The sequence below is a fragment of the Herpailurus yagouaroundi genome, unplaced genomic scaffold (assembly GCF_014898765.1).
Source record: "Herpailurus yagouaroundi ecotype Mexico unplaced genomic scaffold, PumYag 100, whole genome shotgun sequence".
Classification (NCBI taxonomy): domain Eukaryota; kingdom Metazoa; phylum Chordata; class Mammalia; order Carnivora; family Felidae; genus Herpailurus; species Herpailurus yagouaroundi.
This window is the reverse complement of record NW_024412391.1, coordinates 71,925,852-71,951,308: the sequence shown is the minus strand read 5'-3', so window position 1 is coordinate 71,951,308 and position 25,457 is coordinate 71,925,852. Positions and strand designations below refer to the sequence as shown.

General features: G+C 36.6%; 1 protein-coding gene across 4 annotated transcripts in view; it reads right to left on the bottom strand.

Annotated features, from left to right (window-relative positions):
- The window catches only part of SEMA3D (semaphorin 3D), a 201,058-nt gene that overhangs the window by 97,346 nt on the left and 78,255 nt on the right, over nt 1-25,457 (bottom strand). For all 4 annotated transcript variants that reach the window (XM_040472791.1, XM_040472790.1, XM_040472789.1 and 1 more), the window contains exon 3: nt 11,119-11,279. In XM_040472791.1, the coding sequence (XP_040328725.1) occupies nt 11,119-11,279 (161 nt within the window). The remainder of the gene's footprint in view (nt 1-11,118; nt 11,280-25,457) is intronic.

Genomic DNA, 25,457 nt, shown 5'->3' with positions numbered 1-25,457 from the left:
TTCACATTTAGCCTTCTTCCACCCGACGTCTCTGAATTTTAATACACTTGCGTTTATCATATCCATCTGCCACTTTCTTTTCACAAGTAAATTTAGTTTGGGACCCTTTCCTGGGCATAAAGATTGATGAAATGCAATGGAATTGAAAATGTAAATTTGAGTCCCCACTTCATGCCCATGAGCAGCTAATGTTGTGCTTTCAAATATTATCTCAATACTAACCGCAGAATGAATTTGCTGTACTTGGAATACATCTGACTTCCTGTGGATGGTTCTTTCTTATAATGTCAGCTTTACTATCACCTCCCCATTTCACCTTCTCTGAAGACCAACTAAAGTAGTTTTCTCCATCTTGCCATTTGCAGCAACACGGATGGAGCTACAGAGCATTAAGCCAAGCACATTAAGTCAGTCAGAGAAAGACGAATAACATATGATTCACTCATATGTGGAATTTACGAAACAATACAAACAAGCATAGGGAAAAGGAGACAGAGAGACAGAGAGACAGAGACAGAGAAGCAAACCAAGAAATAGACTCTTAACTATAGAGAACAAATTGATGGTTACCAGAAGGGGAGGTGGATGGGGGTTGATTTACATAGGTGATGGGGATTAAGGAGTGCATTTGTCATGATGAGCACCGGGAGATGTATGGAATTGTGGAATCGGCATATTGTTCACCTGAAACTAATATTACACTGTGTGTTAAGTAACTGGAATTTAAACAAAAACTTGAAAGAGAGAAAGAGAGGAAGGGAGGAAGGAAGGAAGGAAGGAAGCAAGGGAGCAAGGGAGGGAAGGAGGGAGGGAGGGAGAGAGGAAGAAAGTTCATCAGGTTTTTTTTTTTCCAGGATTCTCACCACAGTATTTAAACAACACTTAATACTAATTTTATTTGCTTCCTTTTTTTTCTTCTCCATCAAACCCTCCCTTTAGAAACCAGAGGCACCATGAGAACAGAGACCTCACCAGTTTTATTCTCTACTAGATTCCCAGCGTCTAGAAAAGTGCTAGCAACATAGTAGGAGCTCAATAATCATGCATTAGGAAAGAGAGAGGGGTGCTATCGTATCATACTACCTAAAAGAAATTTTAAGAAATCCACAAATGGATTGGTAATTTTGAATTCGTGGTGCAGCTACATGTGAATTCAAGCGCAGTTATGCTTGTGGATAGATTTTATAATTCTGTGAGGAAAACGGATCGCAGCCTTCATTATCTTCTTAAGTAATATATGACTCAATGAAGTTTAGGGACTACTGATCTTGAGTGACAAGAAACACTCTTCTACTTTGTACACTTTTTAGTACCCGGCACCGTATCACATACGTAGTAAGCTTGATACTTATTGAAAACTGATCTGCAGAGTTTGCCTTAAAATTACAGACAGAGAAAGAGTTCCTGTCAGAGTTCTGGCAGGAGTCTGAGCAGTCTGACAACATCCTGACAGTTCATTACAGTGACCAGATGGGACCTGCCCATCAGCACCCAGGCTGGGGAGCCAGCACATCCATGAACGGGGTGATTGTTTTACTTCTGTAGTTACTACACAGCATGTGCTCCACAGGCACTAGGAACAGATTAATCACCATGAAACTAAGCAGGGGGCTGTCTACCAAAAGTTAATTTATTGGGATGTCCACATGGTTTTCAAGTGTTTATAATTTCTTAATTTCAAGTATTAACTAAGAATAAAAAAAGGTGACAATTTCCTTTTATCAATAACTTGTTTTTAAATGAGAAGTTATTTATTCTGAGATTTGCTCCACAAAGAATCGATATACAAGGTAAAGCATTCAATGGGAATGTCTTATTCAGCCATGATGTGAATTAATAGAATTGGAGTCAGAAGGTCATGGTGACTTATAAAAGCATTTCTGCTTATACTCAACGTAAAGCAAGCAAGTACAGGATCTTCATGTATGAAAACCCTCTTGTTTTAGACTTCCTTGAGGAAAGGGAAATAACAAAGTGCTTTTCATGCTATGCAGAGAAGGGTGTTTGAATGATCCACTAAAACTTATTATATTTAAAATTACAAACTCACTTAGCTTGGTTATTTTCCTAACATAAGTGCTTAAAAATAGAGGCACAGTTTGACCAATTTCAAGTAACCTAATATTCATAATCACATACTGAGTTTTCATGCTAAATAAGGAGAAAAATAATATAAAAAAACTGCATTATGACTGTTAGGTGAAAGAAATAACGGTCACATTTATAAACATGGAATTACTTTATTAACAGTCTGCTAAAAAGAAAAAAAAAAATGATCCTCCTAAAGTGTCCAGCTTCTAGCTTAAGTGTTTTTACCTTTATGTTTATCCAGTGTTTCCTTTAAAATAATTCTGATTATTTTGTGGTTAAGTAACCAACAGAGTAGAGTTCCAAAGCAAATGTGGGGACTTAAAATTTAGCAAGGCAAGATTAAGTTGTGTTAAGTTATTCCGCAAAAATATGGAGCTACCTTATGTAGGTTATATAATGTATATATTGCTTTTGCACATTGCTTTTTCAGGTTTTTTTTTTTTTTTTTAATTTATTTATTTACTTTTTTGAGAGAGATAGAGAGCAAGGGGAGGGGGCGGGCAGAGAGAGAGGGAGACAGAATCCCAGGCAGGCTCCATGTTGTCAACACAGAGCCCAATGTGGGGCTTGAACTCATGAATGGTGAGATAATGACCTGAGCCAAAATCAAGAGTCGGATGCTTAACCAACTTAGCCACTCAGGTGCTCCCCTTCACTTTAAAATCCATAGGAAAACTTTCTTTTTTTCCCCAGAAACATAGTATTTTTTTTTTGCATTAAAAACAAACACAAATTACTTTAAACAGAAAAATTTTAAGTATTATACTGTTTTTTCCTTGAACACTGTAAGGTTAGCTAATAGATTTTTGTTGGGCTCATTAAAAGATCTTAGCTAACATAGCAATTCTTTGAACATTTTATATACAATATTTAATTTTGACACCTATGAGTTTCAAGAGGAATGATTTTTTTTAATTAACTAAAAAGGAAAAAGATGGTTATTATCTCAAAATGAAAGTAAACTTTTTGAAGATTACTTTCAAAGATCATTGAAAAATGAATCCATTCATATCCTATACTCTCTTTAAAATTTTTTTGTAATGTTTATTTATTTTTGAGAGAGAGACAGAAAAAGAGAGAGAGAGAGATGGAGAGAACGAGCAGGGGAAGGGCAGAGATAGAGGGAGACACAGAATCTGAGGCAAGCTCCAGGCTCCCAGCTGTCAGCACAGAGCCTGACGTGGGGCTCAAACTCTCCAGCCGTGAAACGATGACCTAAGCCGAGGTTGGGCACTCAACTGACTGAGCCATCCAGGGGCCCCTCCTACATTCTCTTTTATCTAGGTTGTCAGGTATAGCTTAGATTTGTTGGAATCAGATTCCAACAGAAATCTATGGCAAACAAGATGTCAAACAGCAAATGTTTTGTATGAGGCTATCAACAGTCAAAAGGTAAATAATATTAATAGGAACATTAACATTCTCTATTTGGTTGTCTCTATGGTTCTAGTTTGTATACTTCAGGAATTAAATAGAATGAGGATATATAATAAGGTTGTAGGTAAAACAACATCCTTCTCAGGGCTCTTTTTATGTCTTTGGTAGTAAGGCAAGATGTTAAAAGAGAAGTTTTAGCTGCATATAAATTCAAAAATGAGATGCTAGGTCAAGAAGCAAAAAGTTTCAAAGTAGGTGGCCAAGAATCCTACAGATAATTTCACCCATGTGCAGTTATAAATACTTGGAAACTAGATATTAAAAGTTTTTTTCTTCCTTTCTGTAGAAAAGTATATTTCGTCTGAGACAATCCTATCACGTGTCCTACAAACCCCAAGGTGAGGGGTAGGTGCCAGGAAAGGAGCTTTCCTGGAACCTCAAGAAGCACTTGCTGTTGAAATGCCGTTGGTGGAACATTCTAGATTAATGTGTAAAGGTGAGCGAGAGAACGACAAGCTCCAGTGGAAACACAGGCCAGATTCAGCGGCTATTTTGGCATCAGCCTGAACTTCCAGAGTGCGTCCAGGAACGGACACATGATGGCTTTCCATAGAAAAGATGGGAGCCATACTTGCTCAAAAATGGGATGGCATGAGGTCACCTTATGTCCTGTTCAAGAGTGTTGAGTGAAAAGGCTTCAGCAGTTAACACCGTTGAAAGTGCAATCTGTCTCAGGATAAAACACGAGAACATACCAGTCAGAAAAGAAATGTCATCAAGCTCATCCCAGAGAACTGCAAAGGAAAGATCTCCAAAAAGAGGGAATCCCCCAGAACTCACTAAGTCACTTTGGAAAGAGAAATCATCTTTATACATCTGACAAGGACAGAAAGTCGAGAAGTGAGATCCCTCTGACAAAGACAGTAGAGCAGACATTTCTCTGAAGCCCTCTCTTCCCCTCTTCTCCTGATTTGACTGAAGGGGTCACACACTGTGTTCAACAAGCTTAAGGGAGAGGAAGACTGCTGGGAAGAGACACAAAGAAGCCTCTGAACATCTCCCTGTCTGGGAGCCTTCACTCACATGGCATGTGCAAACGGGGACAGGTAGATGGAACAGAGGCTCAATTTTACATGAGGTTGAAACTTTTATTACATTAGACGGGACATTTGAGTTGCTGGATAACAACTGTGTTACTACCAAAGAGTGACCTCGAAAACCATTGCTGCCTGCTAGAGTTACCCAACAGGTCCAGACAAAGAAGGGGTTCCACAGAGCAGATTGAAAGGAACCGTGGGAGGTAACATAAAGTTGTTTATTATTACACTCTGCAAGTTGACATACCAGTTGCTGTTAGATTAGTAGGTAAAATAAATAACAACTGTAGTCTCAGACTAAGTTTATTTCTCATTGGTCTACTTGTCTGCCTCTATAGCCCACTTGAAAAGAAAAAAAAAAAAAGAGAGGAAAAAAAAGGGAAACCAAGAAAGAAATCCTTGAATAATATGAATACAAAAGCAGTACTTAGTTTAATAAATCATCACTTTTGTGATCTGTTTGCTTACATCCTGGTCTGGACACTCACTCCACCCATTCATGGTCTGAACTGCTTCCAAAGTGAGTAACATTTTCAGATGGAAGGATCCCAACAATTCATTAACTCAGAAGTCCGACTAACGAACATAACCAAATGGGGTACTGGATTTTTTTTTCTGTTAACTATGACTCCACTTAAAAAAAAAAATGAGGGGTGCCTGGGTGGCTCAGTCGGTTGAGCGTCCGACTTCGGCTCAGGTCATGATCTTGCAGTTCGTGAGTTCAACCCCTGCATCAGGCTCTGTGCTGACAGCTCAGAGCCTGGAGCCTGCTTCCGATTCTCTCTCTGCCCCTTCCCCATTCATGCTCTCTCTCTGTCTCTCAAAAACGAATACAGTAAAAATTTTTTTTAAATTAAGAGAGAGAGAGAGAGAAAAAAGAGAGAAAGAGAGACTTTCAGCTTGTATATATAACTCCTGGAGTTTATATAGAGAGGGCTCTGGATTTTATATGAATTACTGCCAGGACTACTTAAGTCTGGCTGAAGTGGAGAATGTTCATTTGTAGTCAAAGTAACAGATGCCGCAGAGTTTAAAATTATTTGTTTAGAAACCACAGGTCCTTAAACCATAAGGCACAGATGTCAAAATGCATTATTATGATGCTGATGCTGATGATGAACATCATGAACAGGTTTCTAATGCTTAACTTAAAACTTAATGATAAACAGATGTAAATGTCCACAGCTGACCACCTTTCTCAAGGACTATTAAAATTACGTTTTTCATATACTTCCTCTGACTCTAGAGATGGAGTAGGATGTTAAGGGCTAGGCCAGGGAAATCTAGTCTCTCTAACTCGAACTATAAGAAATATACAGACAGACAAGAGAACAACTCTGACCACTCAAGTCCTCCAACATGTTTTTCCTCCATCCTAACTGAGCCAGGATACAATAAACTGCAAGTTCCAAATACAAATGTAAACTACTTTTAATTAGCCATTTAACAACCCCCCAGATTTTGCCCATCCATCTTGAACTAGTTCAGATACCATGCACATATGACAACAGTAGACACTCAACTGATTTTTTAATGAAAACATGAAAAAGAAACACATACTGAAGTAGAACAAAAGAAAAAAAAATAATCAAAAGTCAGTCACTAAAAAGTATCCCAAGTTATACTTCTGTAAATCCATATAATTGGTTTCAACCTCAGAGACTGACAAAACCAAATCACAGGAGCATTATTTGGGGTATAATTCTGCTAGGATATATATTCAGTGATACTTAAGTGACATTTAGTTATTTGATTTAAAAATATATATGTTCTCTGTACATTAAATATTTAGTGTAGGGGTGCCTGGGTGGCTCAGTCAGTTAGGCCGTCCAACTCTTAGGTTCAGCTCAGGTCACGATCTCATGATTCATGAGATCGAGTCCCACATTGGGCTCCAAGCTGATAATGCTGGGCCTGCTTGGGATTCTCTCTCCCCCTCTGCCTCTCCTCAGCTTGTGCTCTCTCTCTCTCAAAATAAATAAGTAAACTTATTTAAAAAATATTTAGTGGATAATGCTAAATACTACAACAGAGTAATTATGTAGTCTTCAATTCTTTGAGTTCAATTGTAATCTAGTCTCTCCTGACAATGTCACCCCAATAATGTTTACAATATTGAAGGGAGAAAACTTACGGAGAATCAGGAACTTTGAAGAGATCTGCAGCAGAATTCATAAAGCCTACATCAAGTAGAGAGTCACAGAGAACTTTTATACAATGAGTCAAAGGAGAATGAGAAGTGCATGGTAAATAGCCCAGTCCCCATTCAAAGAGGGTATGATTTGGATGGGGGATATATTTACTTATACCAATACATAATGATAATTCTATAAAAGAGGACAACTGACATTGATATTAATATATATAATTGCTCTACTAAACACAAAGAATTGTTATGTCCTCTAAGGGTGAGGAAGCCTTGGGGAGTAAAAGGCAACAAAAGGGTAAAATTAGATAAGTGCCTTCAAAATTCAGAGGAGTGAGGTGAACAAGAAAGTGAATGGCAATTTCAGGAAGCTTTAGCAAAGGCAGAAAACTTGAAAGTAATTTATTTTGAAAAGAACTAACAGCGCAGGTTGAGTAAATGAATGAGAGAGAGGAAGGCAGGGAAGCAGAAAATAAAATGCAAGTGAGGGAATAATGAACAGTGGATAAAAATAAGACCGGAAATCAGGTGAGCCTTAGAAATCAACAGAAATCTGGAGTTCATTCAAGTTCCCTGAAAATCAAGCACTCCAGAGTATGTAAGCAGAGAAGAAATATGGTCAGATTTTTATTTTTTTTAAGAGATAATACTGACGGTCATGGTGAATGGATTAGATAGGGAGAAAATGGAGAATCCCTTTTATAAGATAAACTCACTTGAATAATGGTATTATCACTTACACTAGAGGACGATATTGAAATGGTCGCCACCTTATCAGTTTGGCTTGTCTGTTGAGGCTTTTTGCTGGGTCTGCATCACAGCACAGTTCTTTCTTTATCTAATAGTACTTCCCCACGGCCCCTCTCACATGTGTTGATCCCCAGAACACTCCCTTACAAATATCCTATAAAATAATTTCGCTCTCCCAGTTGACTTCTGGCGGAATTCAACCTACAGCCCAACAGCAAAAATGGTTCCAGATCCACATTCTTCCCTTGGAATGGGATCTTGTTAGGCTGGTTCTGATTTTTCTATTTTGGTCTAGTGTTGGGAAAAGGAAACGTTGAACCAATGCGCATATCTATCCTGAACCTGTCCCACAGTGATCCACAGACTTTTCCCTAGCTGAAGAGAGGCCTTAGGGACCAACTGAGGAAAAGCCTACTTGAAGTGAGAGACTTCACTTCCCCCCGTGTGCTGACACTTGTCATTAAGTCTATTAAATCCCTATAGAAATAGTCCTTTCCCTCAAGAAAAGATCAGAATCTTATCCCTTTCACCTAAATGTCACATCGTTTAAAAACAAAAACAAAAAACAAACAATAAGACAAACAAACAAAAAACCTTGGCGTACTTAATTTTTACTTTCCAGAGGAGTAGAAATACTCTGAAATATTTAATTTTTACTTTCTTCCTCTACAGTCGTACCCATCAAACCCTATTGAACATATACCTGTGTCATTCATTGTAGAAGACTCAAAATCTAGTTGGAATAGAGTAAACATAATACAAAGGATATTTTAAAATATTTATTACTGATTTTTTTTTTTTGTAAAGGATGTTACCACAGGCCAGGGGCAAATACGAAATGAAGGCGATTTTTCAATAGACATGTCCCTGTTTGTACAAGAACTTTTAAGTAAACATATATCCTAAATTTTGACACTTCAATGGAATACTTTCTACAGATTTTTTTTTTTAATTTGCCAGAGGAAAATATCCCTAACCAGTCATTCCTAACTCAATTACGTGTTGTAGATTGCTTTAGGTCTTGAGAGTACAAAGGACATCCTTCAGCCCCATGGAGTCCCAACATGTGTGGTTTCTTCCGCAGAGAAGTTTGGATTTTTGCCGAAGGGCATGGAGCCAACGCAAACCACGTAGGTCTAAACACTGCTAAAGTACTACATCTTGACACTTTAAGTTGCTACTGTAGAGTACCTTTTAGCACTGGAGTGATTTATATAAGTTTTAAATGTAGATACCTACAAAAACATAAATTCTTTCCTTTTCCTTTGTATGCATAACCTCTTTATGAATTACACATTTGATATGATAAAGGAATATCAGGCAGAAAATCTCCAGTACAGACCCTAATTTTACAATGTGTTCAAATAACCATTTATTTCAATAATAGCATGAGGGAAATCAAAGTTTCATAAATATTTATTTTATTAAATATTAGCACATTTCATGGATGGAATGCAGCCAAAGAGAGATCGGCTTAAAATAGTCACAGAAGGAAGTTATGTTATCAGAATTTATTTTAAGCGATGATGTAATGCACTCATTTCAGATAAATGAACTTTTTCTTCTAATCCCTGAAGGCAGAGAATAGCACAAGAACAAATTCCCTTCAAACTATGAATTGCCTTTTGCTAATACACTAAAGCTGAGACATATTTGGAAAAATGCTTTGTTAGCTATATAGCAGCTCTTCAAGCAAAACTGTGAAACGGACTAAGATTTTCCTTGGTGGCTTTCCTTAAAGGAGTTATCTTCTGCTAAGATCTTTACTGATTATTGAGGTAGTAGTTGATACCACCAATAGGCTCTCCTATACAAATATATATTTTTTAAATCCTAAAGAAAATATATATCCTTAAGCATAAACGGAACAGAACGACAATGGTAGAATGAAGGTAAGCTTTTCAAATTCTAGCCCATATTCACTGCTTATTTTAACTTACTGTAAACAATATTCAAACTATAGAATAATTATATTTTTTAAATAAGATAATCTTATGAGTTTATATTATGAGTATGTCGATTATCACATCACCTACTGCTAATATTTTACCCTCATTGTTTCTTCTAGAAACATCCAACACATGCATATACATTTGCATTCAAACACTACTTCTTTATCAAGTCTGAGCATTCCTAAGAAACATCTCCTTTCAGGGTTTGGGAGTGGCTCAGACAATTAAACGCCCAACTCTTGATTTTGGCTCAGGTCATGATCTCATGGTTTATGAAATGGAGCCTCATGTCAGGCCCTGTGCTGACAGCAGGGAGCCTGCTTGGGATTCTCTCTCTCTCCCTCTGTCCCTCTTCTCTCTCTGTCTGTCTCTGTCCCTCCCCAGCTCATGCTTGCGTGCTCTCTCTCTCAAAATAAATAAATACATTTTTAAAAAGATCTCCTTTTCTTTTGGTGGACCTCGAAAATGTACAGAAGAGCTACTTAAAATTAAATTATTAAAAGGCAAAAAACACTGTTTCTGATGCAGGCATTAATTAAGCAATATTAACACATATGGAGACAACTATTTCACCTATGCAGACTAAGCCCTTAGTGTTGATAATATTCAAATAACTGAGCAACTAATATTTAGTTTTTAAAGCATTTAAAAATCAGAGGTTTAAGTTCAAGTGGTCATTGTAGGTGACAACTGTTTGAAGCTTCAAAGTCCTACAGTGACTTGTGAACGACTCTTTTAGAATGGAAAGAATTCTCTATTAATTCAGTACTGGGGACTATTGACCTGAAATCTTGTAATGGCTCCTAGTATTTTGTTTTTCAATGCTTCTGAAAAAGAAGAAAAAGAAAAACCAATCTAACATGTCTCGTAGATGTAGAATGAATTATATATTATGTCTTCTCATCAGTCATTCAATCCTTCCAGTCTTGGCATCCATCTGGGCTTGCATACACATTGATATTTGCTAACGTACTTGCTGATCATAATTTATAAGGCCTAAAGGATGGCACTCTTTCCTTTGAGCGTTGTGTTGCTAACTGAAAAGGTAAAGCACAGCAGCAGCTGCCTTTTTTTTTTCAATAACTAGCATATATTTTCTTTCAGTGGTGGATTATTCTTAATGAGGCCATAGTTGAGGTATTAATAATCCTCACCCTCTGAGGGTGTTTGGGACATAGGAGAAACCTATTCAGTTAAGAAATAAGAATGTGAAAAAAAAAAACAGTGTGGTGTTAAAATGCCACCTTAGTCACACTGTCAATTTGAAATATGGTTATTTGCTAATTGAAAGTTAACAAAAACTTAATTTTACAATTACTATAAATATAAATGTTAACCCTTGATGAATAACTCATTTGGCAGCTTTTCAGTCTAAAACATTACATTTCTCTTGCATAATCCCTTTCATTTATATTTTCAAACGTTCTATTATTACACTTATTCACTGTTAACAGAGAACATGCCTATGTACTTAAACCCACAAAACTCCAAAACGTACATCAAAAGACAGGTGTTCTTCTAACATGTTCTTTTTGGATATGTAAATGACCTAGTGCATTTGAAACTGAGTCACTTAAAATAAAAGAGGAGAATGGCATAGATGGAAATAAATGCATTCAGCCAATATATATATATATATACACACACACATACACACACATATATGTAAATATTTATATATATCTTTATATATAAATAAACTGACCTTCTTAAAGTTTTTGTTTAAGTCAACCAGACTGAGCAGGAAGATGTGGTCCTTCGCTCCTACAAGCAGCCTGCCCCTCTCCTCATCCAACAGAATGGTTTGGAAATCTAGTCCTTCTGATGAACCCAAAAACGGAATGCAGCTATTTGAAAGCAGCAAGTCTATGGGAAAGTAAAAGAGGAATTGAAAGAAAGAAAACATTAATTAGTAAAATATTTACTTGCCTCAATACATACATTTCTGCACTTTGTAAATGCATACATACAGTATGCATGCTCAAATTTAGATAGAAGCAAACAAAATATGTTTTTTTAGCACATAATCATTTAGAAATCACTGTGATTTATTACATTTCATTTTACTGATACAACATTAATCTTACATATGAAAAATGCAAGATATTAAAATGAGTATTTTCAAAGCAATTGAATGCAAAATATTTCTCTACTCTGTCCACCTTCTTAAGTTACAAATGAAAGCATCAGTTTGCAAACTGATTAAATAAATCAATATATGCAAAGTAAGCATGAAACTAAGTGTATGATAAAACTTACAGCATTTCTTCGCCCCCTACTTTTGATAAACACATCACTATGTTTGGAGGATAATAGGGTTCCTATTTCATGCATTCAGGGAGTAAAGAAAGAAGCCAAATCCAAGAAAATGGATTCTGAGAGATATATGATCCTGAACCAGTAAAGAGATCAAAATAGTAAAGCAGGAAGGGACCTTGAAAATCAATTAATACGGATTCATGATTTTATAAATGAAGGTATTTAACTCCAGCAAGGTGAAGCCACATGCCTCAAATCTCAAAATCAAGTGATGGTAAGGTTGATAATACAGCCTCAGTCCCAGTCTCCATTCTCTTTGACACTTGTCTGTATGTCCTAATTCTTTTCTTTTTTTTTTTTTTTTTCCACTTACAACTGTGATATGGATAGACCTATTAAATTTAGGTCCGGGTTTAAAGAAATACAAATCTTTCAACAGATTTTGCCTCAAATACTTATCATACCCTCTCATTTTCTATAGCCTCATAATATTAAATACCAATATAATAATAATACCACTCATCACTCATTAAAGTCCATTATATGTTGATGGACTTTGAAACTAAATCATTATTTTCAAGTAAGTCATTATTAATTGATGAGAAAAATACAAAGAGGCAATGTCTCAGAAACAGGTAACAGGATACTTCCAAAATGTATCATGGCAATTTTCAACCTCTGTAAATGGATATATGAGTCTTCTAAATTTAAAGCCTATATATTCCACACATCAACTGTGGGCTCTATTGCTACTCCATATTTTTGAGTATTCCCTTCACTCTTTTCTCTAATTTACAATGGTTACATGTTATTTCCCTTATTCATCACGATAGATTTTGGTCTTAGTTTTGACAAACCCAAAGGCTGTATGCCGAAGAAGAAGATATGAAATTATCTGAATTCTCAAGTGAGTGTGGTCTTACTAATGCTTATCAATCTTGCTTTATGTATACTGGATAGAAGTCTGGATATAGTAACCCAATACTAATTATTTCCTCTCAAGCTAAATATGACTTGAGTAGTTTTTCAGACCAGAGACCCATGGAAAAATATTTTTTAGCATCTCCAAATACAGTAACCCTATTTTTGTAGGCTAATATCTGATAAACATTCCATACTAACTATAAAGTAGAACCGAGGAAAGAATAATGGAACCGAGTGGATAGATAAGACAGATATGATCTAAAGCCTTAACAAAAGAAAACATTTCACACAAACCCTTATTCACTGAGGTGATTTGGTATGTTCCATGACATTCCCACTTGTTTAACAAAGAATAAAATGGGCAAAATGGAAAAAGTATGCAAGGGCCTCCAAGAGCATATTTTGACCCAATTAATAGAGAAAAGTAGGTTATATGATATACATCTTATTATTTCAAGTGCCCATGGATAATAATCAACTATTTTGAACCATGCATTTGCAACGTTCATTAACAAAAAGAAACATGGGTTAGCCTAATGAGTGTGAGATTTGTGTCTAGACCACTCGGGACATATCCCAGCCTCACAAATCTAGCTGTGATCTAGGAAAAAAAAAACAAAACAAAAAAACAAAAAAAAACCTTAACTTCCCCGTGCCTCAGTTTCCTCCTCTATAAAATGGAGATAATAATATAAACGATTAATAAATCATGTAGGCGTGAGGACTCAAGGACTTAATGATGAGCATTAGAATGGTGCCTGTCACATAGTAAGTGCTATGTACTATCAGTTATGACAATGATGACGATGTATTTTTTAAACTCTATACAAAATGTACAGAAAGGAAGACATAATATTTCCCAACTCATATAATTCTTAGGATGAGCAAAGGAGATAACTTCTTTAAGGTTCTTAAAACAGTACCTTGAAGACAGGAAAAGTTCAGTAAATATTAACTTACTTTGAATATGATTATTAAATTCCAGTTTGAGCCAAATAACTTCTAATAAAGAAGAGTATCTCATCTTCCCTTACACCTGACTTGTGAAGATGAGAAATTCTCTGTATTCTTTTTACAGTATTGGACTAACATTAAAAAGCTATTCAGTCCAAAACACTTATAAGAATCTATTATATTAGGTATTGAGCATGTAGTTAAGGGTGTGGTCATGCTAAGCCCTGCGTTCAAGGGGCTCACAGATGAATATATAAGTAGAAAGGTATACAGAATACAGTATAGGCAAAGTACATTCTAATACAAGTATACACAAAGGAAATCTTTCAAATAATTAATTGTGTGTCACTTTACAAAAGAAGATAACAATTGACAACAGTGTTGAGGGATGAATGGAATCTTTTCAGGAAAGATATAAAGAAAAGTTTTTTTTTTGAGGCAGAAGAACACGAGAATGTACAAGTGCATATATCATCATACGTCACACTCACCCAATACATTTTTAATATGTCTCCTACTCTGCAGTGTGAACTCCTTCAGCACAAAGACTATGTCTAACTTATCTTTGAATCCCCAGCACTCGCTCAGTGTCTGAGACAAATTAAGTACTTATTAAATATTTGTGGAATTGAAGTAGTTTGATAGGCTAGAACATACAGAATATATGAGGCTGGACGTAAAGGCAGCCTTGAGATAACCAGAGCCTAGAATGGCAGGCTGGGAAGTTTGATTATCATGGAGGTAACTGGAAGCCACTAAAATACGTTATGCAGAAAAGTTACAAAGACTTTAACTGAGTGTTGAAAAATAAGTCTGGCTGCAGTGTTCAGGATGGATGAGAATTGGAAATGTAGGAGAAGGGAGACTACCCAGAAGTTCCTGAAAGATGGCAAGTCCCTGAATTATGGCAGTGCCACTGAGAGGAGCAAGATGTTTAAGAATCTTGTATCTCATTTGTTGTTTCTCCTGGTACAGCAAGGAAAACAAAGTTGAGGTAGTCATTTATTTTCTTTAACCACAACCAATTCTATTGGGTTTAGTTTCAAATTTGACAAGGAAAAACAGCTGCAAAAATAGTGACTAATGTAAAGTATTATCATTTCAAAATGATTTCATGTTGCCTTGTGACAATGTTAGCATCAAAATGATTAAAGCATGCCCCGCCAATCCTTTGTAGCCAAACAAAATAATTAGACTTAGGCATTACATATGAAAATTTCTCAGGCTGACGCATACATTTTGAACAGACCTTGGGACAGGGATTGGAACAGGTTCCCTCTTCCCCAAACAGCTTATCTTTCCTGCATTTCTGCCAAACCAAGCAAAGTCATTTTTGTTTCCACAGGATCATCAAGTAAAGCCTGGGGGGACGGGAGGGGGCAGGGGGACAGGGGTTGGAGGTGGTTAATTCCAAAGCCTGCGTCTTCACACCTAAAACTGATATACTCCCGGGAGAATTGTAGAGGAATCAGAGGTGGATGCCGGCTCTGCAGGCTGGAAACTCATGAAAGTTAAAGACCAATAATTTGGCAATAGATTTCCGAGCTTTATTTTTTTTCTTCTCCTGAACTGACAATTTTCAGCCATGTGATTTTTTTTTAAATTTTTTTTAAACGTCTATTTATCTTTGAGACAGAGAAAGACAGAGCATGAACAGGGGAGGGGCAGAGAGAGAGGGAGACACAGAATCTGAAACAGGCTCCAGGCTCTGAGCTGTCAGCACAGAGCCCGACGCGGGGCTCGAACTCACGGCCCATGAGATCATGACCTGAGCCGAAGTTGGACGCTTAACCGACCAAGCCACCCAGGCGCCCCAAGCCATGTGATTTTTAAGACTGTCCACAGTTACAATCCTTTGGAACAGAAACTCTGTTCTGTCCCCATTGGGGAGGGGGGTGAGCATGTTGCGTCACACAGCCATTCAGAGGAGGCCTTCCCAATACGTACTTAGCCAGCCTCGCCTCTCCTCAGATGACAGTAGCGTTTACCTCTAGGTCCTCAATGCATTCTTTGTTCTTTCTACCTAAACTTATGGAATTCTCTATAATCACTCATTCGAACTGTTCTTTTAACAACTTGTTGGTCTATCACCTTCTTCTCAGTTTGTAGTGTCATTCAGTGTCCCACGTCCTCAATTTCCCACTCCTATTCTAGCAATACACTTTTGGAAAAGTTACAGGATGATTGTTTCTGAAATGAAATGAAGATAAGATTATTAATTTATTCCACTAGTTTGAATATGGAAATCATTCCTGTGATAGATTTTTATTTGAATGATGACACAGACAAGATGTTCATGATCCGTGATCAATAAAATGCTGCAGAGCAACAGCACGGTTCTGAGTATCAAAAACCCTATAAGTAACATGATTTTTCATGTTTGTATGTACATGTGCCTTTTTCTGAAGGGTATGTCCAGAATCTTCATCAGCATCTCCTGGTATCTCTCCAAAAGCCACAGAGAAAATGTATATTTCCAACATGTAGTTAATAACCATTTAGAATAACTTCCCATTTCTTCACTATTTAGAATAACTGCTCGGCACAAGGAAGCAAGTCACTACCTTTATAAAATCTGATGATGAAGGCAAACAATGGACTCACCTAAGACCACCAGGGGCTCTGCACATGACACAAAGACTCTGATAACAAGTTCCACTCTCAGGAGTGCAGAGGAAATGCTAATCCACATCAAAAAGGAAAACATGCTTGTGACAAAAGGCAGCAGGAGCGAAAGTCACAGACTGTCAAATACCTTTAATAGTAAAATGGGAAGAAATCCCATCTGCATTTCTTTTACCAAGCCAAATAATGCCACTTCAATTCTCTCACCATTATGTTGGGTAGAGATACTGCATGGTCTCTATGCTCCTTCTAAAATGCCTTTGAGTTCTACAGCATTAGAACCTTATGCCTAACTTTGTTAAAATTAAAGAGCTATCAGGTAAACTAGCATTCACCTCTCTATTCCTGGGCATCACTCTGTTCCTTGGAACAGATCGCCTCTAACCTTTGGGAAGAGCAGGAATATAGTGTAAAGCAATTCCAACTAAAGGGAAATTCTATCAATAACCTTTGTTGGACTCACATGTGCCAATTCAGTGAGGTCCAGAATGGTTAAGGAGGTTTCACAAAACCAATTTGCTCTTAATAGTGCTGTTTGTTCAGCAACAATGAAACTCCTCACTCACAACCAGATGCCCTTCCATGTGAGGGGAAGGCTAAAGATACCATAATCCCTGTTCTGATTTGAAATAAACATTTGTTCTTAAAAGAATTCTTTGTATCTCCCTTTTAGTGTCACTTAATACAATTGTTCATTCAGCCCGAAGAAACATTTGACCTGACGGTCTACATTCTTCCTCTTCACCTCAGAAAGGAAGGGAGTGGTTAGTCACATTGAATCTAATAAATTTAGGTTTAAGCAACACAGACTTCCTCAATGTTTGACTGTTAAATGAACAAGATCCCATATCCCTGAAATAGCATTTATTGCCAGAAATCTTGAACTGGGTGGAGTTGACCATTTCTCTCACAAGAAGACTACATAGCTAAAAAAAATGGCTTCCCACATCCTTTAAAGAACACTTAACAGAAAGATTTTTTGAGAAGATAATCCAAGTTATTAAAGCTAGAATTTCATGAAGTAAAAAGAAAATCACCTTTGAGGAAAGTTACTTCCCAATCTACTCCAGTCACAGGAGCAGAATGCCTCAGCAGAGAAAGTTTACAACCAAAAATGGCCCCAGTTCAAAACCGAATCGGCTTTCCCTATGGTCTCAAGATATTCAGCACAAATGCTTACTGCAACCACTCCTATTTTTCCTCAAAGGAAATAACCATTATATCAGTAAGGCTGTTCTGAGGCTTCTTGAAATATGGTCGCATCTCCAGTGTGTTCTTTGCAAAGCTGTTGTAAGTAAGGAAGTAAAGGAGTTTTTATTCCTGTCTTCCCCATAAATTCAGCTTTCCTCCCTTGATCTCTGAACCCCCAGGGCTTTCATGCTGTTAGTATCTAAAGACTTCTATGGAATTCCTTCTTCCCATAGTTTCCAGAAATGTTTTGGCTACCAAACCATTACCTCACCCCCCACCCCCCCAAAAAAAGCCTGTTCTCAGTTTGGGTCAGGAATTGAGTAAAGGCAACAAGTTATTCAGACCAAAAAAGAAAACTAGTCCCTAATACCATGGCTCACTGAGTTCCTTGGGCTCTCTGTGAACTTGTATTTGCTTCTCTAGGTTCTGGTCCAAGGAAAGGCATGGATTCTGTTTTGGAATCAAGCTTTGGAAATTTAACTCATCTTCAACTGGCCCCACCTGACTTTCAAATGGTTTTCTGAAGCTTGAGATCATATGAAAAAATTTTGGTTACCAAGATAGCTGACTTCCACCTATCAAAAATACAAATTAGTCTCTATTTATGTACACTCAGTCTCCATAGCTAACTGCTGAAACAATATCCAGTATATAAAAAGAATAATATTCAAACCTAAAATCCTTACAAAAGACTACTTCAAAACTATAGGTGTGTATTGTATTATCTTTATACGTTCCTAGGTGAGAAGTCCAACCCTGTTCTCTTCCCACAAATGCAAGTCCAAGTCAGGAAAAAAATCAAATTTTCATTTGCTCTTCTGCAATGGAATGTTGAAGATCATTCTGTTCATTAGGTCTTAGAACATTGCCTATGTCAGTAATAAATCAGATGATACCATGTAGGGAAACATAAATTAGAAACAAATAAAGCCTATTATATCATCAGAGCTTTGTTCTTGCCAGGACAGGATGTGGAGAGGAGTGTGGCAATTTTACACTGTCACATTTCCATCTACATCCATGCTTTTAAATTACAGGTTTATTTTTATTTGGCTAGCTTTCAATAGCAGATGCTTTATATAATCCATCACATGTGAGATTCATAATTTATGATTATGAATCCTTTTAAACTCTTACTTTGAAGGAGTCCTTTTAAATGCTCGAAAGCTTTGCTATGATCATTTTTCCCAATGACCAATAAAAAAAAAGCCTAACGTTATAAGTACCTAGTACATTTCCAGAAAACCAGCGTCATAATAGAATAAACTTCCTCAGAAGGAAGGATTCTGATTTGACAATTATTTTCTTAAAGGCCTTCAAGGTCTTGAGAGTATCTCCCCTTCCAAATTTCAAGGAATGTTTAAAATCAAGACACCATGTCACAAATTAATACGGATCTATTTTCAATCAAGTATATAAATTTAATTTTTACAAAACTCAGAAAGCCATACCTTAGTATACCATCAGCTATAGATTCTAAACAGCAAGACAAATAGGATAGGAACAAATAATTCTTCAAGTTAAGATCATGATGAATATACAGAACAAAGAGTAATAACATTTTTGGAAAAGAACAACATTTTATAACGGTATTTTTAAAAATTAATTGCATCCACCAAAATTAAGTATATGCACACCAAAAAGTAAAGTTAAAAGGCATATGTAAGCATCTGTCTCCTCTCCCATCGTCTACCTCCAAACCAGTTTAGTAGTTTATTTTCTATTCATTTTTCTATTTCTAAATAATATGTATACACTACTATCTTTTAGAACATTATTTTTCAGACATTTCTACTGAATTCCCTTTGACAGAAATTGAGAATTTTAGCTTTCTGATGCCAACTCTTTCCCTTTAACCAAAGTCCTGACATGATTATATGTCCATTTTTATGAAAAGCTGTATTCAATGGTTTCATTATTAAACAACGTAAATACTCTTCCCTACTTAGAAAACTAGTTCTCTGATTATACTTTCTTTCTTGGAAAAAAAAAAATCTGTTGCTTTAATTAATAATTTCCAAGTTGTGACATTTACTTAGCTTTGTTTAAGATCACGATTAAATCTGGGGCACCTAGGTGGTTCAGTCGGTTAAGCATCCCACTTTGGCTCAGGTCACGATCCAGTGGTTTGTGAGTTTGAGCCCCGGGTCGGGCTCTGTGCTGACAGCTTGGATCCCGGAGCCTGTTTTGGATTCTGTGTCTCCCTCTCTCTCTGTCCCTCCTCTACTCACACTCTGTCTCTCTCCCTCTCAATAAATAAATAAATATTAAAAAAATTAAATCATGATCAAACCTTTCCACAATTCCCGAAAAGGGCCTGCATAAAATTCTCATATGAAATTCTGTCGGATTGTTTTTTATCTCCTGGAGATGTCTCCCGGGCCCTTTCTTCTTCTCCCTACAAACTAGACTGGCTGTTCTCTCAACAGAGGGACAGCTTTCTCAAACTTCCTTCCACCTCTCTCCTACTACGAATCCCAACTTTCCTAGATCCCGTGTCTTCTTCCTTGACTTATTTCTTATTCTGATGAGCACATCTCCAGAAACTTCTTAAGAAATGGTGACTGAGACTTAAATTTTTGAAATTTTACATGTGTAAAAAGGCCTCTAATTTATTTTTATTAATAGGTGGGCTAACTATAGAATTCTGGGTTGACCAGCATTCACCCTTAGTGATCTGAGGCATGTGAACACTATCTTCCAGTTTTCAAAGTCATGATTGAGAAGTCTCATGTTACCGTATCCCCAGCCTTGGAACGTGTCTTTTATTGTTTCTGGAAGTTATATGAATCACTTCTTCACTGTTACTATTATGAAGTTTAAAATAATTGGACTGAACATGTCTTGAACTTTGTTTTTGTTGGTTTGATTTTGTTGTTTTTCACTTGTCATGCCGGGCACTCAGTGTGATATTGATCTAAATTTTAATTTCTATGGGCTCAAGAAACTTTGAGTTTGGCTTTCATTCCAAACAAACAGATGACTATTATCTGTAGAACTTTTCTCGAGGTTTTCTCCAGAAAGGGTCCTCTCCCCACATGCCCAAGGTAGGTAATCCAGGTAGAGGTGTGCAGAGAATCAGTGTCAGAGTATGCACACAGACTTCCAAAAGGAAGATCAAAAATACAGTCATGGAATAATGTTCTCCTGAATTTCAGGCAGTGTTTATAGAGCATAGGCAATGAAGTAATGTTTTCCATTTATAGTTTCCTATAAATGTTTTTGTCTCACAAATTATTAGATCTCTGCTCATGACTTTGAGATAGACACCTAAAACCACACTCCTCTATTTTTTTTTTTGTATTTTTTTAATGTTTATTTTTGAGAGAGAGACAGAGTGCGAGTGAGGGAGGGGCGGATAGAGAGGAAGACAGAATCCGAAGCAGGCTCCAGGCTCTAAGCTGTAAGCACAAAGCCTGATGTGGGGCTCGAACCCACGAACTGCAAGATCATGACCTGAGCCCAAGTTGGACACTTAACCGACTGAACCACACAGGCACCCCGCACTGCCTCTCTTAAATCACAGTTCATAATTTTCAGTAGCCTGCTTGCTACTGTCATTTTCCCCCAATCAACCGATCTTACTGACTTCAATGACTTAATGACATGACCCAGTGTCCAGGCTCAAAAAATCAGAATTGTTTTTAGTTTACCTTCCTTGGTCCCTTACTCTTTTTTCCTGTATTTAAATAATTGGTACCTCTAAGTCTACTTCACTTCCTCACACCAACATCAAGTTAAATTTAAGTCTTATAAATTTGATCATATAAATTTTCTATTCTTCCCCCTCAAATATTTATTCCTATTGTAACCCAGGCCAAGATGTGTATTATTCCTTCTCTAAATTACTATACCTGATTCATAAATAACTTTGTTCTATGCCCTTCTCCTTCACCTATGTCTACCACATGATGCTATCTATTCTTTTTTTTCCCCCTAAATCACAATTAAGTTAGGTCAATTTCATGATCAAAATCGTCCAATGCCAACATACACTTCATTCAATAAAGTATAAATGTTTTCCATCGTTCAAAGTTCCATTTCATACCCAACCTTCTTCAACATTCTTGAATGGCATTCATTTAAAAAATATCCTAATCCTATTGAATTAATATTTTTGCAATTATTTTGTCCCTTAAAAAAAACTAGAAGCTCTTGCAGATAAGAATAATGTCTAAATCAATGCTGTAATCCATCACTATTTCTTGCACATAAGAAGTCTAACAAATACTTAACTAATGGCTTTCAAACTAGTGATTCTTATGTATGTTGGTTTACCTGCCTCCCATCTAAATCAGAATTTATTACAACCATATGAATAATTTAGAGAGGTTAATGTGCCATTAAGAGACTCAACTGTGGCTCTAATGGTTTGCAGTCATTAAAGGTTCTGGTTGTTATCTCCAAATGCTTGGAAGGGGAGCAGGTGGGGAAAAGAGGAAGAGGTCTGAATAAGAACACTCTAGAACAGCAGTTCTCAGGATTTAACAAGCTTTCAAATCAGCTGGGATTCTTGTTTCTCATTTAGAAAGGTGTCAGGGAAACGAGATTGTACATTTCTAACAAACTCCCAGATTATTCTGGTGCTACAGATCATTGAACCAAAGTTGCAGTAAGAAAGGCTAAAGTACAACATGGCCCCACTGCACTGAAGAGAAGAGCTGAACTCTTCCTTCTTCTCCACACTAGAGTTTCCCTCAAACATTTAAAACATGGTGCGTGTTAATTTATGCAGGATGGCCAGATTATTTTTTTCCATTACAATTGTACATTGGTCAACTGTGCATATCCCTTACTTATTCTAACAATCTAATTAACTTAAATTATAACTAACTTAGTTGCTATAAGTGATAAATGACCTGCTTAATTTATTTTTATTTTTTTTTAATTTTTTTTTCAACGTTTTTATTTATTTATGGGACAGACAGAGACAGAGCATGAACGGGGGAGGGGCAGAGAGAGAGGGAGACACAGAATCGGAAACAGGCTCCAGGCTCTGAGCCATCAGCCCAGAGCCCGACGCGGGGCTCGAACTCACGGACCGCGAGATCGTGACCTGGCTGAAGTCGGACGCTTAACCGACTGCGCCACCCAGGCGCCCCTTGACCTGCTTAATTTAAACCAATGATATATGAACTTTTTCCCCTCAGTTCTCTCATACAAGGAAGGGAAGTGCGTTCATTTAACATGCATTAACCTGGAAGGAGATGCGAAGATGACAAATTATAATTTATTATTGACTTTTAGGTAAATGTCCTGTTACCTGCAGCAGCAGAAATTCTACCAGAAATGCCTAAATATAATTGTATTTGTAAAGACCTTCAATTTTTACTTCAATTAATTCAATTATGTACTGTTTGGATTCCCTTTGAAGCCTGTCATGATATTCAATTTGTGTTTTGTGACATTCAAGGAACTTTCTCTATTTTATCCAATTTGATCTTTGAGGAGAACTAAAGGATTATCACTAATTTCTAGATGAGAAAACCTAGACTCAGAAAGAGCAAATCCTGATCCTAATGGTGGCTGAACTGTACATGCCATAGAAAGAGCTAAAATCGAGGTCTTCTGACCTGAAGTCCTGTTGCCTATTACAGCTATATTTTATATTTGAAGAGTTAGCATTATTTAGAAAAACAAGATTCTTTTACAAAACAATTTTAGTCACATTTTTACACAATATACCTATTGCTGAAACATTTACCTTATTTTCCAGACTGTGCCTGGCTCACTGTGGCTTTAGTCAAATAAACTTCTTTATGAGTGTCATTCTTTACAAGTAAAAAGTACTTAGTTCTGATACACGCCTCTTCTGAATTAATAGGATTAAATCAGCCAATTTAAAGGACTTTTACAAAAATGCAAAATATATATTACTAGTTTTAAGAAGCACAGAGGCATTTGTCAAATTTTCTGTGAAAAAAAAGACCCAATGGCATTCAGTTTTAAAATGTCCTTAAATTGGGTGCCTGGGTGGCTCAGTGAGTGAAGAGGCTGACTCTTAATTTTGGCTCAGGTCATGATCTCATGGCTTGTGAGTTTGAGCCCCGTGTCAGGCTCTGTGCTGACACGCAGCCTGCTTGGGATTCTCTCTCTCTGCCCTCTCCCTGCTCGCACGCGCGCGCTCTCTCTCTCTCTCTCTCTCAAATAAGTAAATAAATAAACAAACAAATGTTTTTAAAAAAATAAATAAAATGTCTTTAAATTTATATTTTTACACATGTATTGAAAGAATCTCATTGTAAAAATTCCCTTAATAAGACCTAAGGAAGTTGAGCCACATTGTAGGGTAAGTAAAGTCCTAAAACAAGCAGTTGTATATACAAAATTTTATCTCAATAATTTATACAATAGTAATCCCACCACATACAAGATCTGTCCAAAATAACTTTTTTAATGGGGTGCCTGGGTGGCTCAGTTCGGTTAAGCCTCCGACTTCGGCTCGGGTCATGATCTTACAGTTAGTGAGTTTGATCCCTGTATTGGGCTCTGTGCTGGCAGCATAGAGCCTGGAGCGTGCTTCGGATTATATGTCTCCCTCTCTCTCTGCCCCTCCCCTTGTCATGCTCTGTCTCTATCTCTCAAAAATGAATAAACTTAAAAAAAATTTAAAAACAAAGAACTTTTTTAACTAAAAAAGACTTGACAGGGTTTAATCCCAGAAAAAAATTGCCTTTACTTAAGTAATGATACTCTTAAACTGCCTTCCATGTTTATATGCATAACCAAAGACACAACCAAACTATCCCTTGATCTAGCCCTCTTTTACCCTGCCAGAAGGACATTGCTGACCTTTGTAGATCTCAGCGAGTTTTATATCCCTTCTTAATTCCAAGAACACTTTTTGCATGATACTTCTGTGGTAACATTAAATTATATATTATTTTACATTACTGTGTAACTTCTATCACGTTGTGAACCTCCACAGATCAATAATATTTAGAACAGTACTCAAATACAGTGTTAAACAGATTTTAATTATTATTAATTAATAGGCTTGGATGCAGGCAAGTTGTAGTATAAATACTATTGAATTGAAAAGCAGGAGACTTGGATGTTTGTTGTTGTTGTTATTGTTGTTGCTGCTGTTGTTTTAATTATCTCTTATGTGATTCTGAGATTATCTCTTCTTTCTGAGTTTTCTTTCCAAATGTTTATGCCTCAATTTTCTAAACGTTGATAGTACTTACAACCTGTATCACTATATCAAACAGTAAACACATTCCTCCTTGAACATAGTTTTAGAACTGCTTGACCTATCTTTCCATCTAGACAATAGCTGACACTGACAATTATGCAGATAATTGTTTATTATGCAAAATGGGCCACTTTCATTAACATGTTTTTAAGGTATTTTTTTTAATTTATTTTTTTATTTTTTTAATTTATATCCAAATTAGCCTATAGCGCAACAATGATTTTCAGGAGTACATTCCTTAATGCCCCTTACCCATTTAGCCCATCCTCCCTCCCACAACCCCTCCAGTAACCCTCTGTATGTTCTCCATATTTAAGAGTCTCATATGTTTTGTCCCCCTTCCTGTTTTTATATTATTTTTGCTTCCCTTCCCTTATGTTCATCTGTTCTGTCTCTTAAAGTCCTCATATGAGTGAAGTCATAGGATATTTGTCTCTCTCTGACTAATTTCACTTAGCATAATATCCTCCAGTTCCATCATTAACATATGTTTTAAATGTAGCCTATTTTAGAGAATAGAATGGAATTTCATCAATATTTTCTTCAATAAGGTATGCCTTGTCTCGCATCTCCCCTGAATCATCAATCATTTCTCTACTAGATTATTTCACAATTGGCATATAAATACGGTGTTATTTAGTACGTGGAAAAAAAAAATCTCTTGATTTTATTTTCCTTCCAGCTACTACTGTCCATGTCTCCATTATAGAAAAAATCCTTGGAAGAATTATCTATAATTCTCTCTAGTCCCTGAGCCCATGTTCTCAGGAATCCATCCTAATTGTGCCATGGCTCCCACACTCAAAGACACTACTTTTATCAAGGTCAACAATGAACTTCTGTTGTTGAATTTAATGTGAATTTTTGCTTGTCATCTTTGAAGAAACATTAGC